Source organism: Phoxinus phoxinus, assembly GCF_949152265.1.
Source record: "Phoxinus phoxinus genome assembly, chromosome: 21".
Taxonomy (NCBI): domain Eukaryota; kingdom Metazoa; phylum Chordata; class Actinopteri; order Cypriniformes; family Leuciscidae; genus Phoxinus; species Phoxinus phoxinus.
This window is the reverse complement of record NC_136896.1, coordinates 7,741,568-7,758,651: the sequence shown is the minus strand read 5'-3', so window position 1 is coordinate 7,758,651 and position 17,084 is coordinate 7,741,568. Positions and strand designations below refer to the sequence as shown.

Genomic DNA, 17,084 nt, shown 5'->3' with positions numbered 1-17,084 from the left:
AGTCTTGTGCTGGGTTTGATCTGCGCAGTTGCCACTTAAAAATAATTAATACTACATTTTGTTTTAAAATATTATTAATAAAATACATTTATTTGCTTTTAAGAGGTCAGAACAGATTTTCTCCAACATTTTTAGAAGATGTTCTCTATTTTTCGTTGACTCCTTGCATACTCAGGAATACTGGAGCATCATATTAAAAAATAACAATCCAATAAAATCTTGAATGTTTTTTTTTTTAGTTATGAAATGGAGACTTTTTCTCCTTCATCAGAAAATTACAGTAGGTTTCTGGAGTTCATGACAGAGTTTTAAGTCACCATGAATCAAAATGGACCATTCTTTTTTTATGGAATATTGCAGTATTTGTTATAAATTATTTATCGCTAGCCTACACATTTTTTTATTTTATTTTTATTATCATGTTCTCTCGTAATATTTAAATTTCGCAGACATAAGGTATTACATCAATTACAAAATGAGACAAGATGTCAGGTAAGAAGAAAAAAAACAATTTGATACAAAAAAAATCATAAAAAATTATGAAAACGTGATGACGTGTTTATTGGCGCGCGGGTCCCAATCCCGCCCTTTGCCCTGTTCGAAAAGCAGATTAACTGGAATATAGGCTACGCCACAATAGGGAAGAAAAAAAGTCAATCGCACTTTCAGTTTCATGCCGACTTTAAGATGCGCAAAGACAACAGTGAACAGTGAGTGTAAAGAAAGCAGATAAACACTTCACCCATACGCTGTAATATTGTGAAATTCATCACATAACTGTTATTTCATAACTGCATTCACATCCCACCTTTACATCGTCAGTCTACTTGTAGCACTGTAGTATCAGCCCTCATCTCTGGCTGAATAACAACTTTCTCAGGTATTTCTTGTCCATGCTCTCAGCCCCAGGCACCCGTCAGATGAAGACAGGCCATTGTGGAGTCAGCAAACTGTGGGATAGAGATCGACGTCTAAAAATAAGAGGTACAAACCACATTCAGTGCCTCCGTGCTCAAGTCTTTTACCTCAATCAATAATTACACAGACAGCACACTAAACTGAGATCTGAACGCATTATTCAATATGGCTGCAATTGAAAACAATCAACACTAGATGGCAGAAGAGTGTATGCAAATGCTCAAATTGCAACGTTTTTGCAAAGCTTGCAATAGACTTTAGCATAAGATTTGTTCATCGTTAAAATAGTTTCTCTTTTATTGGTATCAAAAGCACACAACACACCAGTTCTTGAACACTGGGGCAAAGCAGACTGCAGAAGCCTCTTTCAGTTAATAGTCTCCCCTTAGTTATGAACTATTCTAAAGACTGCAGCCTATCCTGTTTGCCCAGAGTTCATGCACACGTTGAATAAAGCTCCCACACCTGTGTTCATACCATTTCATATCATGTTCATTATCATTTGTTTTGTATTGTTTTTACAGTTTATGTTTCATACCTAATTTCCTCTCTATAGAATCATTACAATAGGATGGTTTGTTTTAACGTCATATATTTTAACTCACCATCACACATAACATGCAGGGATGGTTTTTCTTTTTCTAGAATTGCGAGTTGAATTGCTATGATTGAAAACACTTTACAAGGTCCCATTAGTTAACATTAGTAAATCCATTAATTAAAATGAACTGTGCGCAATACATTACAGTATTTTTTTTTTTTTTTAATTGTTAACATTATTCAACTGTTCATTGTTAGTTCATGTATACCTCAGGTCCATTAAAATAATAACAGATACAACTTTTTATTTGAATAAGTAGATTTTTAAATGAACATTAACTTAGATTAAGAAGTTTAAACTTTTTGGCTACAACGACCATGATTCCACAGTTTGGCTACCAACATTCTTCAAAATATCTGATTTTATGTTCCGCAAAAGAAATAATTCATACAGGTTTAAAGCGACACGAAGTTGGGTAAATGTAAACTAACAGAATTAAAAATTTTGGGCACCAAAATATGCAATTATTTTTTAATGAAATGACTAAATAAGAAACTAAAACTGCCAGTAGGTGGCGGTAAATGTTTAAATGAGTAAGTCATTCATTAGTTTTGTTCAGACGACTGATTCGTTCAGGAATGAAGTAAATAGATGTGTTCGACTTGAAGTGGCGCTGCACACACCTAATGGCTCGGACTGGCCATCGCTGATTAATTAAATGAATGTGTTAAATCGACAACCCTAATATATATATATATAACTTAAAATAATAATCCCTTCCTTCTGTCAGGATATAATAGAGGCATTTCTTTCAGTGTGTATGTTTCTGTTTTCCTTAAAATTTATATCAAAATGATATACATCTTAATCAATATGAAGTATTGATTTATGATATTGACTGATGACAGGTGGTTTAAAGGGGTGGTAACATGTCCTTTTCACAAGATGTAAAATTAGTCTTTGATGTCCCCAGAGTGTGTATGTGAAGTTTTAGCTCAAAATACTCCACAGATATTTTTATATAGCATGTTAAAATTGTCACTTTTTGAGGGTGAGCAAAAACACACTGTTTTTGTGTCTGTCCCTTTAAATGCAAATGAGCTGCTGCTCCCGGCACAGGGGGCGGAGCTTCAAGAGCTCGTGTCCTTTTACCTCACACAGACATGCACTGAAAATTTCAATGTTTATGTTCAAACCAGAGTCAGACAATAATGGAGAGACTCAAGCAGAAGTGACAACATGTAGAATGCAACAGGACATTTCTGAATGGTTAGTTGATGAATTTAGGTAGCTTACGTATAGTTATCTTCTAGTCATTGATTAGCATATTCTGTCATGATAATCTATAAAACGCGTTCCCGGGGGAGGGGTTTATGTACATTTTAGGGTTGGTGATGTCAATACCCGGGAGGAATGTCGTGTAGTCCCTACCAGCCGTTTGTTTAAAAATCAATTTCTTTAAAAGAAAAGATCTCCCTTTCCTTTGAACTTTGAGCATTGTAACTTTGCAGATGTTGTTTATGCTCAAACAGCAACATTACACACTAACTAAAGTTTAAAAACATGAAATCATAATCAACCACCCCTTTAAGGATATGTGTCCTCAAACACTTTGTGCTCAGAGAAATGTGATCAAACCAGATATTCCTGAAGGAATATCTGGTGCATATAATTGTGCATATAATTTATAACCAACAAGACCATTTTAAAAGATTTATTCTGAGCTTAAAAACCTGTAGGACCATCTTTCCATTTTCTATTCATTAGCGCCAGTTTCCAAAAACCCCAAACTGTTTTATAAAAGTGAAGCCATTTTTGGAACTCTAAACTTGAGTGTGGTGAATCCAGTTAATTTGATCAGAATGAACATAAGTTAAATTATTAGGTAATAAAAATTATTAAATACAATCAAGAGATAGCATCAAGTGACCAAACAGACCTTAACAGGATAGATACAAAAAATCATCAAAGAAATTCACATTTCGATTCAAAAAAGCTTGTGAAGTCAACATAAGATATTGCACTTTAAAACTTCCAAGTAAAGTTAAGCTTTAAACTTAACAGCATACAAATTCCTCTGAAAAACAGAAAACCCTTCTTGATTTACACATGATGCAACAAAGTGCATTGTTGATTAACCATATATAAACACATACCTGATTAAAGGAATCTAATTAAGAATATAAAATGACAAATATTCTCTTTGGTTAATTATTGTTGATTTAGTGTGATGCCCTGAAGCCTTTAAACGGTTTCTCTCACACACAATGGTAGTCCATCATTTGAGAAGTCATAAGGCACGTATTACAGAATTCTTGTACGTGTTCAAAAGCAACGTGTTTACCTGTGAACAAATAACTTTGTACGTGTGAACAAATAGCGGCCAAGAACACAAGAGTTACTCCTGAACTTTATGTTTACAAGGCCTCTCCCCATGACACATTAGCCAGTCATTTGTCTCTCGTGAGTCCACTCCAATTCAAAGCAATCCAGAGCGTTGACTACATAGCTTCTGTACGTAGTTCCTTGTTGAACAACAATATATGAACTTTATCTTCCAAAGCAAAAATGCCCCGTACAGAGGGGAGAATAACAGGTTTGTCCTGCACAGGCTTTTCAGTTCTGACAGTAAAAAACATCTCATACAAAGTGTGGCGTACATCCATTTGTGCTCACTGACGCATGAAAAGATTCATCAGTCCAGCCTGATGCAGCTCTTGCCACAGCTTCATCTCCATGCGCATGTCATGGTTGGCATAAAAACGCACTGGATGTCTCTGTTTGTCATAGTAGTGGTCTGAATACACGCTGTAGTCAGGGGTCATGAACCCGTAAGCATCAACCTGTTAATAACACAAACATATAATCACAAACTTTCACAAAGACAAAGTATGTTTTATGCAACCCAAGCTCATTGGAAAGGTGGCATTTCTGTAAAAAGAGGTTTCAAAGTGAAATACAGAAAGTAGAGCTAAAAGCGCAGGTGAACGTAAATCTGGTAACATTTTTTTTTTTTTTTGGTTTTGTGCATTTTGCAGCAGTTCAGAAATTAAATAAATTATTTAGTGTTCATTTTTAGCTGTAAACTGTAGGGAATTGTATATTGTTGTAATAAAATCTTTTACAGCCAATACAGCCTGTCAGGTGAGTCTTTAACATGTAGTTACAGCAGTCAACTGTCGGACTACACATCTAACATATGTGACATAAGTGTCACTAAAACAGTGTTCAAACCTTTTACAACTTTTGCTACTAAAGGCGTTTCCATACAATTTGCGGTATAATGTTTTACTGTCATTAGGTTCTTATCAATTGTGACCTCCTCTAAACGGATGGATGAGGATATGGGTGTTTCTAATCATTTTACAGCAGGGCACATGTTTGATGTCATTAAAATCTCAATAAAAAGATTCAACAAACCTGGTCACATGTATGAATGGCAGCCAGGAGCATTACTGCTCCTGTGGACGGCCTGTAAATATTTCTCGCACCTGTTTTCAGAAGTTTCGAATGCAGGAACCTTGTTGATGAAAAAGAAAAGTTATAAACGTAGATATTTACATATAAATGAAGACAAAACTAAACAAAATATACAACATTTATAACATGCAGCATTCAGTGGTCACATATGCGTGTATAATGACCACTGAACTGTATAATTGACCGCGGTCTCCTGCAACGGATTTCCGCTATAGCTGTGCCAGATTAATGCGTCTCGTTTCACTCTGCGGGATCTTTCTTCTCACATAATTTCAACTCAGATCAAGTTGTCATGTAATAAGCGGGATAATGTGCAGTCAGCCGCTTTGTGTTTCTTCATCTCCCTGTCTGGGACTAATTTTGCAATATCGACTGGCTGAGTGTATACATTATCCCTAGTCTATGTTTGCAAAGCTTACCTGTTTCTGAGGTAACGGATAAAGTCTGGGTGGTAGATTTTGAATTTTTCCACTGTCACATCTTCACCAAAGTATGTAGGGGGTCTAAGAGAGATATACATTACAATTAAATTAAGTCTTAATTGTGTATACAATGTACTGTATTATATAAACGCAACTAACAATGTTTATTTGTACTATTTATTTACAATAATGAATAAAAACCAGTGAGGGTTGGACTGTATCTGTTATAGCGATCAAGGATGCGTTTAAGGAACTTTTGAAATGTCATTTTACACATGAATATTTTTTTAATATTTACTTTTTGCTGCGCTCAGGGCCTTTATCAATTGTTGTGTGTGTCGAAGCCGCCCTCATTAGAATGTAGTCTCGGTCATGATCTGGCAGGAATATATACCTAGTCTCCTGAACAGATGGAGATCAAGATAAAGAGAGAGTTAGCAAACAACGTGGCAACTCAACATACAAATGGGTGTTGATCAACTTGTAGTCAAACGTCTATTTCACTCTATAATCATTTGACAAACAGTGGAGTTACTTTTTCTGGTCACACTTTATATTAGGTGTCTTTAACTACTATGCGCTTACCTCAAAAAATAAATACATGGATATGTACATACATACAGTACAGACATACATACATGTTTTGAGGTGGGATACGGGTCATAGTTTGGGTGGGTTAAGGGAAGGGTCAACAGTGTAATTATAGATGTACTTACAGAAATGAATTACATATGGTTATTTTTTTTAAATAAAACATGCATGTACACCAGTGTATTGTATTCAATTATTAATTTAAATGTTAGTACATGATACTTCATAATAAGCGGAGCACTGCATCTTATCTTTATGTGGATGTATACTAGTTTGACATCATTGGTTACATTTGATATGGGTGGACCTCTGTAGCCTACGGCAGCATAGCTACGCATGGAGTTTCGCATGGTGTTGGTTGAGAACGTGTAGAATGATGTCCGGGATCCCACATCTTCCTCAAACCCCTTAAGAGCCGCACCATTCACCCTGAAGATGGGAGACAGAAAAAGAGAAGCATTGTGATATTGATCAATAAACCGTTATTTTCTCCCAAAAGAAATAGCCAATTGTAAACTGCCTGAAATGAGTCGTCTGTCAGTATAATTCCAGTCTTATTTTCTGCCTATGGCCTTCATTGGTTGTCCGCGAACAAGGTCTACTTTGACCGGCCCTTAAACACTGTAGTTGTAGTTTAGCAGCCAGCAGCCATATCACCCTGTAGCCCAAGACTGGTTGCCCACTGAAGCTAAGCAGGGCTGAGCCTGGTTAGTACCTGGATGAGAGACCTTCTGGGAAAACCAGAATGCTGCTGGAAGAGGTGTTAGTGAGGGGGCGCAGGGGGCGCTCACCCTGTGGTCTGTGTGGGTCCTATAACTGTTCACTCATTGGCCAGAGGAGAACTGGCCCCCGACTGAGCCTGGGTTCTCCCAAGGTTTTTTTCTCCATTCGGTCACCTGATGGAGTTTTGGTTCCTTGCCGCTGTTGCCTTACCTTCTGGCTTGCTTAGTTGGGGACATTTAATATTCAACAATATTATAGATCTGCCTTAAAGGTGGACGATGATGAAATTTATTTTTTTGTATTATTTTCATGTTATCACTGTGAAGCTGCTTTGATACAATCTGTATTGTAAAAAGCGCTATATAAATAAAGATGACTTGACTTGACTATAACGGCCCAGTGTAGTGATGGGGACAATATACTCTCAAAGAGCACCGTCCTTCGGATGAGATGTTAAACCGAGGTCCTGACTCTCTGTGGTCACAAAAAATCCCAGGATGTCTTTCGAAAGAGTAGGGGTGTAACCCCGGCATCCTGGCCAAATGTGCCCAGTGGCCTCTGTCCATCATGGCCTCCTAATCATCCCCATATACTAATTGGCTTCATCACTCTGTCTCCTCTCCACCAGTAAGCTGGTGTGTGGTGGGCGTTCTGGCGCAATATGGCACTTTTTGTGCGGATGGGCGGCAGGAGCACGTTAAGGGTTTTCTGTTAGAACGGTGTCGTGTTAGCGCCCCCTAAGTTAATGACTAATGATCTTCGCAACTTCACTGTTACGCTCATTTCTATTATCACTGTAAAGCTGCTTTGAAACAATCCTTACTGTTAAAAGCACTATATAAATGAAGGTGACTTGACTTGACTTATACAATGATTACATTACTTGTCCACCACGGCACGCCAATGTCATAAACTCTCCCCCTCCCCCTGCAGTTATTATCGGCAATACTGGTGTTGTCTTAAGTTCATATACCCGTGTGGAAATTTCCTCACAGTGACATCCCTATTGTCAACATGTTGAGAAGATGCTGTTTTCTGTGCTGTGAAAGCAAATCCACTTTGTAGGCATTACCAAAGGATGACGGCTCGCGCTCGAATTGACAACGGCATCTTAACTGTGTATCAAGTGCAGAGGAAGCCTCTGGAGCTGAAATTCACATATGGTAATGGGCGTTTGGTTTCCGACATGCACTGTAAACGGTAGACCAATCACAACAGACTGTGAGAAATGAGGTGATTCTGCAATGTATATTATGAGAAAATTTGTTTTTGACCTTGGATGCATGTAAACCTATATTGTAGAAGACCTCCAATGCAAAAAAATACAAATTAGTAAAAGACTACCAGACATGCAAACTGCTTTCTTTATAAGATTTGCATCACTTTGAGGAGCACTGATATAATAAACATCTGTAATCTCTTAATGATCAACCTCCTCACCTAAAGACATAGTCATGTTCATCGATCTCCTTGCCTTTTCTTGAACCATTCAGTATTCCGCCGTTTCCCACCACAGCACAGCGGATACACTGGGCTCTGTTCTTTCTCTTCTCCCAGTCATCAAACATCAACCGATTTGCGGTTGTATTTAAAATTGCCAGTGAGTGCTTCAAAACTGTGAACAACACACAAACACAGAACTAATCGTTTTGGTCCATCATGTTACACATATCACATTAATTTAATGTAACAAGCACAAAAGTAATGGCGCGCTAATGGCTATATCCTCCTGAGACCCATAGATTTTTTTTTTTTACATAATTACATTGTTAATTATGTTAATGATATATCCAACATAAGGAACACCAGAAAATTTAAACAAAACAAAACTGTATTTTGTATACTAGTTATAACTTGCTCTCTTTAAAACCATTATGAGAATAACGTTGGAGAAGATTTTTTTGAAAATGTTTATATTTGCATTTTATATGCATACTAGTGCCTGTATTTAATAGGCATTTAATGTAAAGGTTTTCAAGACTTCGACAGCTCCAGGAAACTTTTACCTGAACCAAACGATGCACAAAGATTTCTACAAAAGATTTTCAACTATGGTATGAAATATATTCTAATAATATCTAGAATAACCTATTAATTTTCTCTAATTAGCATATTAATTAGCATCTTCTTTGGGCAACATGTAACATCATATTCCCATAAAGGTGCTGAATTTAGTCATTCAGTCAAAGACCAAGTATAGGGAGTTGTCATGGTGAAACCTCCAAATATTTTGTATCTCTATAAAAGCATTTGAATGTTTTTCTTTACAGGACAGGACTTAAAACTGTGGCTTATTTGGTCACAAAAAAAATGCTAAAACAATGTCCTGACCTATACAAAGGAAAAAACTCCATTGCTGGGTCTCGGGAGGATAAAACACCTTGGACAATAAAAACACTCTTGGCAAGTACATTTGAACTTTTTGGAAGACTAGCAGATTCCAAAAAAAAACACACACCTTCAATATCAACGCTTCCCCAGCCATGAGCTCCGCCGTAGTGACTCAAGCGTTGGTACTGGTCTGGGCTGAAATGCTTTGCCCATTGAAGCACTGGAATACTGTGTAGAAACATCTCAGCAAACGGAGTCTGAGGCACATGCTTCCTAATGCTGTTGGGACAGTTCTGAGAGAGAGAGGGAGGGGAGGGGGGGGGGGGGTAATATTTTAACCATGACAAACTTCAAAGTTAGTTCTATGGGTGTGGAGACTGAGAGTTGCAAAAAATGCTGCATAAACATTTTTTTATGAAACCGGTTTGCAAAGGGCACTGGTGTAATACACTACCATTCAAGTTTTTGTGAATGTTTCTACGTTCAACGTTTTTTTTATCAATATTATCAATATTCCATTAATAAAAACTGTAATATAGTGAAATTTTATTACAATTTAAAACATTTCTCCAGTCTTCAGTGTGACACGATCCTTCAGAAATCATTCTTATATGATGCTGATTTGGTGCTGCAAAAACATTTCATGTTATACATTTTGGAAACAGTTATGCTGTTATTTTTTTGAAAACCACGATAAAAAAAAAAACTGGATTCTTTAATGAAAAGAATTCAAAAGAACAGCATTTATTTTAAATACTTTTAAAGTCATTTCTGATAATAGTCAAATGCATCCTTGCTTATTAAGAGTATACATTTTTGTCAAAAAATAATCTCACTGAACCCAAACTTTTGAATGGTAGTGTATGTATTTTTTCTTATTATAGAGCAGATGGGTTTCACCGGTCACAGATATTTTATTTTGGGTAATTTAATTTAGTATTTTTAATCTGAATAAAATACTGCCGTTTTGTTGTGATAGACGAACCTTTGCTTACTACAAACTTCCGCTGGCTCTTCACTGAATTTGAATGAACATTAAATTTGAATGACCACAGCATTTGTACAAACACTTGAATAAAACTTTGAATTTAAGAAAACACTTCTTCATTCAGGTTAAGCAGCAGGTTCTTCATTCAATACTAACACAGGCGCACAATACTAGGCCAAAAACCACAAACAGACACTCACCGTTTGTGATGGAAAGTCATCCGTGGCATACCGGTCACCAAAAAAGTCTGGTTCAGTGGGTTTTGTCTCATTTTTTGGCATTGGCTTTAATGTGTTTAAAATAGCTTGATCAGACTTTGCGCTGTGTTCTAACACTGATGAATCCTCAAAATCTGATTGCTTGTATGATTTTCTCTCCAGTTCTTCAGCAGTGTTTAGTTCATTCTCAGCAGACTGTTGATATTCCAAAGAACGGTTGTCACTCTTGACAGAATATAACCTGTGGGTAAGAAGGGGAAAAAAGCTTTTCATTTTCTAACAGAACAACCATCTCAAGTGAAGAGGCCAGTAGTAACAGCCCATCCACTAAATCATCACTGTAAAAAAAAATGTTGGTTTAACTTAAAAAAAAGCAAGCTACCTTGTTGCCTTAACATTTTGAGTTTGTTGTAATTAAAAAAAATTAGTTAATACAATGAAGAATGGTTTAATAAACAGAAACTCAACATAGTATGTTATCTTCACACATTAGTTATCGAAGTTGATTTGACAAAAGATAAAAAGTTGTGATAACAAATCATGAAGATATTTTTTTACAGTGTACATCAATATTCCGTTGTTTAAGACAGAATAGAGCTTTTATCACCTGTCTTGATATCGGATAAATAAGCAAACACATCTTGAACGACAAGCATGCAGGATATCCCTGCCAATGACTTCATAACTGTGGCAAGCGTCAATGTCACAAGACAACAAAAAGCTGATGACTGATAAGAGAGAAGTAACCAAACCAGATGCACATTAATATCTCGAATGACAACACATGAAAGAGAAAATATCTGTGAAAATAAAGGTCTTTTCACTGTGCATAATCATGTAAATGTGTTGGAAATTATTATACTTCAAAATCCTAAAGATCTTTCTGGAAAACAAAAACAATAAACAGTTTAGAAGCAGTATTATGGAAGCTTGTTTCCGCCACGGAATAAAAAATAAAAAAGGTAATTGCGACTTTATCTCACAATTCTGACTTTTTTTCTCAAGTTGAATTCAGAATTATAAACTATAAAGTCAGTCTTTTTATTCTTCTGAATTTGACTTTATAACTCGCAATTGCAAGTTTATATCTCACAATTCTGAATAAGTCAGAATTGCGAGGGAAAAAAAGAATTGTCAATTTTCTTTGACATTTTTCTTATTCCTTGGCGGATACAAGCTTCCATATAATACTAACACTTCACTAAATAATAATAATAAATCAATTACAAACACTGTCTCATTATTGAACACTTAACAAGAGCTCATTATTCTCACACGAGTTATTATTATGACGTGCTAGAGGCACAACAGGTTTTCAAAGTGCAATTTTAAAAAGGCCCAAAAACAGCTTCAACAGAATCACAAGTTTTAATGCCTGCTATATAACGTGTCATTTCCTGACATTCTGGGGGGGGGGTTTCCAACCATGCCTGTGTTAAAATTAGAGCTTTGCCCTTTTAAAAGCATCTGGGCTACATTTCACATAACAGACCTTACTTTCAGAGCAATGATTGTGCACTTCTCTAGAGAATCAAGCCAAACCATGATTCTACGCCTGACTGAGTTAAAGGAGCAGCAGTAAATCTCAGGTTGTTTGTTTCTCTCCCTCACTGGAGAACAAAGTAGATAACTAAGAAAACGAGATATCCAAACTGGTTTCTGCCTAGAAACACCTAAGGGAGTTTATTCGTAGTCTCTAACGCTTTTAGCTGCTCGCTTGAGGGTTTATACGCCAATATTCTTTGAGAAGCTGTTTTTTTTTTTTTTTTTTAACAATACCTATTTTTGGAAAGCGCTGTGCAAATAAATTGAAATCCAAAAACCTCCCCCTCCCCCTCACTACAGAAAACAAGGGGCGAGAGAGCAAAAGGACATGAAATCACTTTATTAGCTTCTGACACCCGTCTCCATAGCAATAGCGAACATGCTGAACGTTAGCAGAGGAAGATCATGTGATCATGGCTCTCCAGAGATAACATGCGGACTGTGACATTACTATCTAAATAATGGCACATTTGAATTTAGTCGGAGAGTGTTCAACTTTCCCAATTATATTTAATGGATTTGACATGCATTAAAATAGGGCTGTCAGTCAATATATTTAATTGCGACTTTTTGTTTTGTTTTAGGTCTTTAAGCCAGGATTAGGCCTTTGTTCAATTAGGACATTTAAGTAGCTTTTATAAATGTGTATTAGAAAAACACATTACTTTATTTTATGTCACAGCAAGTTGCTTTCAGTTAAAATAGCTCAAACATGCATTTTAGTCTGAAACTAGGCGTAAACCTTGTTTGTGAAAGGGGGGGATAATGTATTAACAGATTTTGTTAGATTTTTAAAGAAAGAAACCAAAATATTTTGTGTGGATTACACATATACAAGGAAACCAGACAGGGGGGTCAATGCCAAATAGCTTGTTACTTATCTGACTATTGCCGGGGAAATAAAATCTATACACAAACATTTAAAAAAGTTTAGGGTTAAAAGTTTATGATGCTTGCCAAGGCTGCATTTAATTGATCAAAAATACAGTAAAAATAGTAATATTGTGAAATATTATTACAATTTGAAAGAACTGTTTTCAATTTTAAAACATTTTAAAATATAATTTATTTATGCAACTGCAAAGCTGAATTTTCAGATTTCTCCAGTCTTCAGTGTCACACGATCCTTCAGAAATGAATATATTATGCTGATTTGCTGCTCAAGAAACATTGCTTATCATCAAGCTTGGGAACAGTAGTGTATTCTTTAATAAAAAGAACAACAACAACAACAGTGTTTCTCAAAAAGAAATACACCGAAAAGCAACAGAGCTAAAATCTACAATAATTAAATACAAACTTTTCCCCCACATTGCACGCCACATAAGTGTACATAGAAAAAACCTGAATTCACCTTTAAAGGAGAAATATCAAGAAAATCAGACTTTTTTTCGTGTTTAAGTGCTATAATTGGGTCCCCGGTGCATCTACCAACCCGGAAAACGTGAAAAGGGACAACCCAGTAACTTTTTTTGGCAAGCCTTTCTCTGCAAGGATGTTGAAAAACGACCAGCTCAGATTTCTCTCCCCTTGTGACGTAGGAAGGGAATCTTATTATAATATTACTGCCCCTTAATCTGCACATTTCCATCCACGGCGTCGCTATTTTGTTTTCGCAAACAACAACCGTGAACAAGGCCCTTGTGTGTATTTGACAGTTTAAACACAAAAACCAGCCTGTTCTTGACTGTAGTCAGAAATGCGCATTTACAACACGGATTTATAAATGATCTGTGAGGTATTGTATGTGTGTAGTAGTAGACGAAACTGCGGCGCTCATTCCCACAGACACGGCAGAACATACAGACTTCAATAGCAGTCTTTTTGAGCTTTAATATTCACAGACACTAGTCCGTATCGATAACTAATTTATTGCACAGACCTACTTTTGATTTAATCATCCAAAACTTGCCAAATTCTGTGATGTTCCACTTTATACAGTAAGTTCCATTTTGTGATTTTTTTGTTTTGTTATTTATTGCTGTGTTATAAAGTTGTTACCATTAGTGTAAGAAGGGTATGCAGTTAATAGAAGTCCGCTCTTTATACACTCTTCATAGCGCTCTTCATGGCCATTGAATAGATAAAGCAGTCGTTTCAGTCAAACCGGTATGGCGGTATTTGAAAAATACTTTTCAACTAGTCTCGAATTAGAAACCGGTTTACTGCCCGACACTAACTAATATATATAATACACTGTAAACTATCCTTACTATCCTAAAACCAACATTAACAGAAATTCTTCTAAATTAGCATAACAAAACATTAATCACTACTAAATCTCCCACTTAACATTAATCTTGCACAAAAAAAAACATTATATTAAATGTAATTTTAGCATTTACTCTCCCTTTCAAGTGCCATCGGCAAAGCATGCTGGGAAATAGACATCCCAGCCATTTCAGTTCAACTTAAGTTCGTCTAAATTAAAATAAATTATTTCATAAAACTCAAAATAATGAAACAGTTCAATTTACTTCAACTACATCAGTTCTGTGAACTTGAAAGAAAAAGAAAGTGCTAAATACTCATATATGTTAATTTGACTGAACTAATTAGTTTAAGTTTGCCCAACTGAAACCAATTAACTATTTTGAGCGTTAGGGTTTACATTTATTTGTAAACGTAGGGTGTACATTTATTAGGGTATACATGCATTTATGTAATTATATATATATATATATATATATATATATATATATTACATAAATACATATTTTTACCCAATCATAGACCCTCCCCTTGATGAAATCAGGACAGAAGTGGTTGAAAGTGGACAAAAGAGATGGATTAAAATACCAAGTGTAAATGGGAATGTGTCTCCCTTGTCATGATTTGATCAAACAAGACGCATCTTATGGTAATACCTTTGTGTGATGGAAAGGTTCCATAGATGTTAAAGTTTCTTCATGGAACCATAGATACCAAAAAAACAACCTTTATTTTTAAGTGTGTAAAGAAGTCCACATGGCATTTTAAGAGATCTGTCTTTACCTGTAATGTTTCATGGTGAAGCTTTGGAGGGTCTTCACGTCCCATGGCACTTGGATCTGCAAAGCCACGCACACCAATATTAACGCCAGTATCCCGATTCCCAACAACCCAATGAACCACAGCAGAAGCCTCTGAGGCAGGTGGCCTATCATCGTGCTACTTTCCTCTTGCACAAGCTGCTGACAGTTCCCCAGAACGTCTGGTCACCATGTAAGCACATGAGCGTTCTCCTGAGAAAGTGGTGCTTTGATGAAATAGGGGTTTGAAAGCGCTCCTCGAGGGGAAGGGTTGGGAGGGTCGCTGCTTGTTAATTAGTTCATTTTGAGCTCCGGCTTTCACGCGTGGGAGTCTCCAGCACCGCCGAGGATATCTGTGAGAGGAAGAAAATAAATACAATTACAAGAGTAAAACTCCACATGGCGGTTTCAACGCTATTAATCCTGTTTTAATTAAAGGGCCTGGTAAACCAGGAAGATGTGATCCTAGTTTCAAAGTGCACCTTTGCTCAAAGAGCATTTCAGATGCTAATTAATGGTGTCAAAAAGACTGCAGGATTTGACAAAGGAAGAAACGAGAGGGAACGGGTGAAAGGCGGAGAGAGAGAGCGTGAAAATACCATACAGACAGAAAATGGCTGTTTTCGGAGTTGTATACAGAAGAGGGCGAGGAAAAGCCTGAGATATTGTGGCAAAATTGCCTGTTTAAAACTCTCCCCCGAGTACAGGTTTTTTCTAGGGAACCAGCATTACTCCCTCAGAAAATATTTCCTCATGACCACATCTCCTGCCGATGTGTCTGGAAACACGTAACTTCACAAATCATTTTGTATTCAGACCAAGTATGCAACAAGTAGGCCTAGTTTTTAGCACATGTAAACATTTTAAAACATCTGATAAATAGTTTTCTCCAGAGTTCACAGTCAGGCTTTGTTATTCACCAAACAGAAATTACATGAATAAAAATAAATCTACATTCACAAATATTTGAAAGTAATTTATGCAAAAATGAAAATATGTATGTATGTATTGACCTTATGCTATTCAACATTCATGAAATAGTCATTATCTTGAAGGTTCACAAACCACATCTAGAGTGAAACATGCTCTAAAAGTTTCACTTGGGTTGTTTATCCAATTCGGTCTCCAAACCGAGAGAATAAAGCTGAATTCAGAGGCACAAAGCCTTACATTTTTTTCTTATGAGAATTCCTGCTTTTCTTTTTCTGACATTTGTGGAATGACAAGAATGCCATTTGTGTGAATCAGTGTTTTAGTAAGTAGAATGCTCCAGAAACTTGCTATGCTTATAAACTCAGGCCAAGTAATGTCTAAAGATTAAATTATAAACCAAAATCCATCTCCTTAGATAACTAACTGTATACATTTCTATTTAAACGGATTAAAGGTAGAATTAAATAAAGAAAAGAATACAAAAATCTCTCCCAAAATGCATAAAAAGCCAATGAAAATTAAAAAAAAGTTGTCAAAACACAAAAAGAACCATTTTCCACTACATCAGACAAAATAACTGTCACCATATGTAACGTTCAAAGACAGCCGACTCGCTGCAGGCCTTAAACTCAAGAAGAACTGACAGAATATGTGAACAAAGGAGAGAAGAACTGTAAAAGAAGTTAAAAAAAGTCTCGTACCTGAAAGCAAACTCCTGTCAAGCGATGAGAGGGGAAGTCGAGCTGCAATGTGCCTAGTTTAACAACACAACTCTCAGTCACTCACACACACACACACACACACAGGGCTGGAGAGGCGGGCCTATTGTGAAATGAGTAACAGCTGCTAGCAATTGGTCAACTCCCCTGCCCCCTCCCCCAAAGGAAGACATAAAATAGGAGGAAGAGAGATGGTTACTACAATTCACTCAGAGTTTGGTGATAACAGACAACAGCAAACAAAACAAAGTCAGCTGACGGTCAAAGACAGACCCTGGAATGTGCAAACGTTCAGGCATCTAAGAACAGACATAAGGGATGCATGCACCAGTGCAAAAACTACCCAAAAAACAACATGCAGTGACATGCTGAAGCCACCACATGTTCAAAGAGCCTGATAGTGTGCTTTATCACAACTTACAGCAGCCTCATTTACATACAAGGCAGTTATCATCACACAGCGGCCCTCTCGGGGGGCAAAAACAGTCACATTAGACTGATTCAGAAGTAAATCGGCTGCATGCGACTTGTGGTTAGCAAGAAGCTGCAGAAAACAAATGCAGTGCAAAACGGGAAACACCATATGAGGGAGCAAGAGGCATAACAGGGGTAGGAAATGTGGGCCAGACTTTCCTGCAAATGCATGTGACTCAGATTGACATTT

The 17,084-nt window shown here is 36.6% G+C and overlaps 1 protein-coding gene across 1 annotated transcript; it reads right to left on the bottom strand.

Annotated features, from left to right (window-relative positions):
- Positions 1-3,158: 3,158 nt before the first annotated feature.
- st6galnac (ST6 (alpha-N-acetyl-neuraminyl-2,3-beta-galactosyl-1,3)-N-acetylgalactosaminide alpha-2,6-sialyltransferase) lies at positions 3,159-16,520 on the bottom strand. Its single transcript, XM_079594726.1, has 10 exons — positions 16,403-16,520; positions 14,752-15,121; positions 10,195-10,453; positions 9,134-9,299; positions 8,116-8,290; positions 6,243-6,381; positions 5,660-5,763; positions 5,359-5,442; positions 4,880-4,979; positions 3,159-4,302 (listed from the first exon to the last, which is right to left on the bottom strand). Exons 2-10 carry the CDS (start codon positions 14,901-14,903, stop codon positions 4,132-4,134), a joined length of 1,350 nt encoding a protein of 449 aa, XP_079450852.1. The 5' UTR covers positions 14,904-15,121; positions 16,403-16,520; the 3' UTR covers positions 3,159-4,131.
- Positions 16,521-17,084: the final 564 nt, after the last annotated feature.

Coding starts and splice junctions, on each gene's coding strand:
- st6galnac (XM_079594726.1), bottom strand. CDS start 14,903: ATGATAGGCCACCTGCCTCAGAGGCTTCTGCTGTGGTTCATTGGGTTG. Junction 4,980..5,358: donor ATCCGTTACCTCAGAAACAG/GTAAGCTTTGCA, acceptor TTCATCAACAAG/GTTCCTGCATTCGAAACTTC. Junction 4,303..4,879: donor CCATTCATACATGTGACCAG/GTTTGTTGAATC, acceptor TGTTATTAACAG/GTTGATGCTTACGGGTTCAT.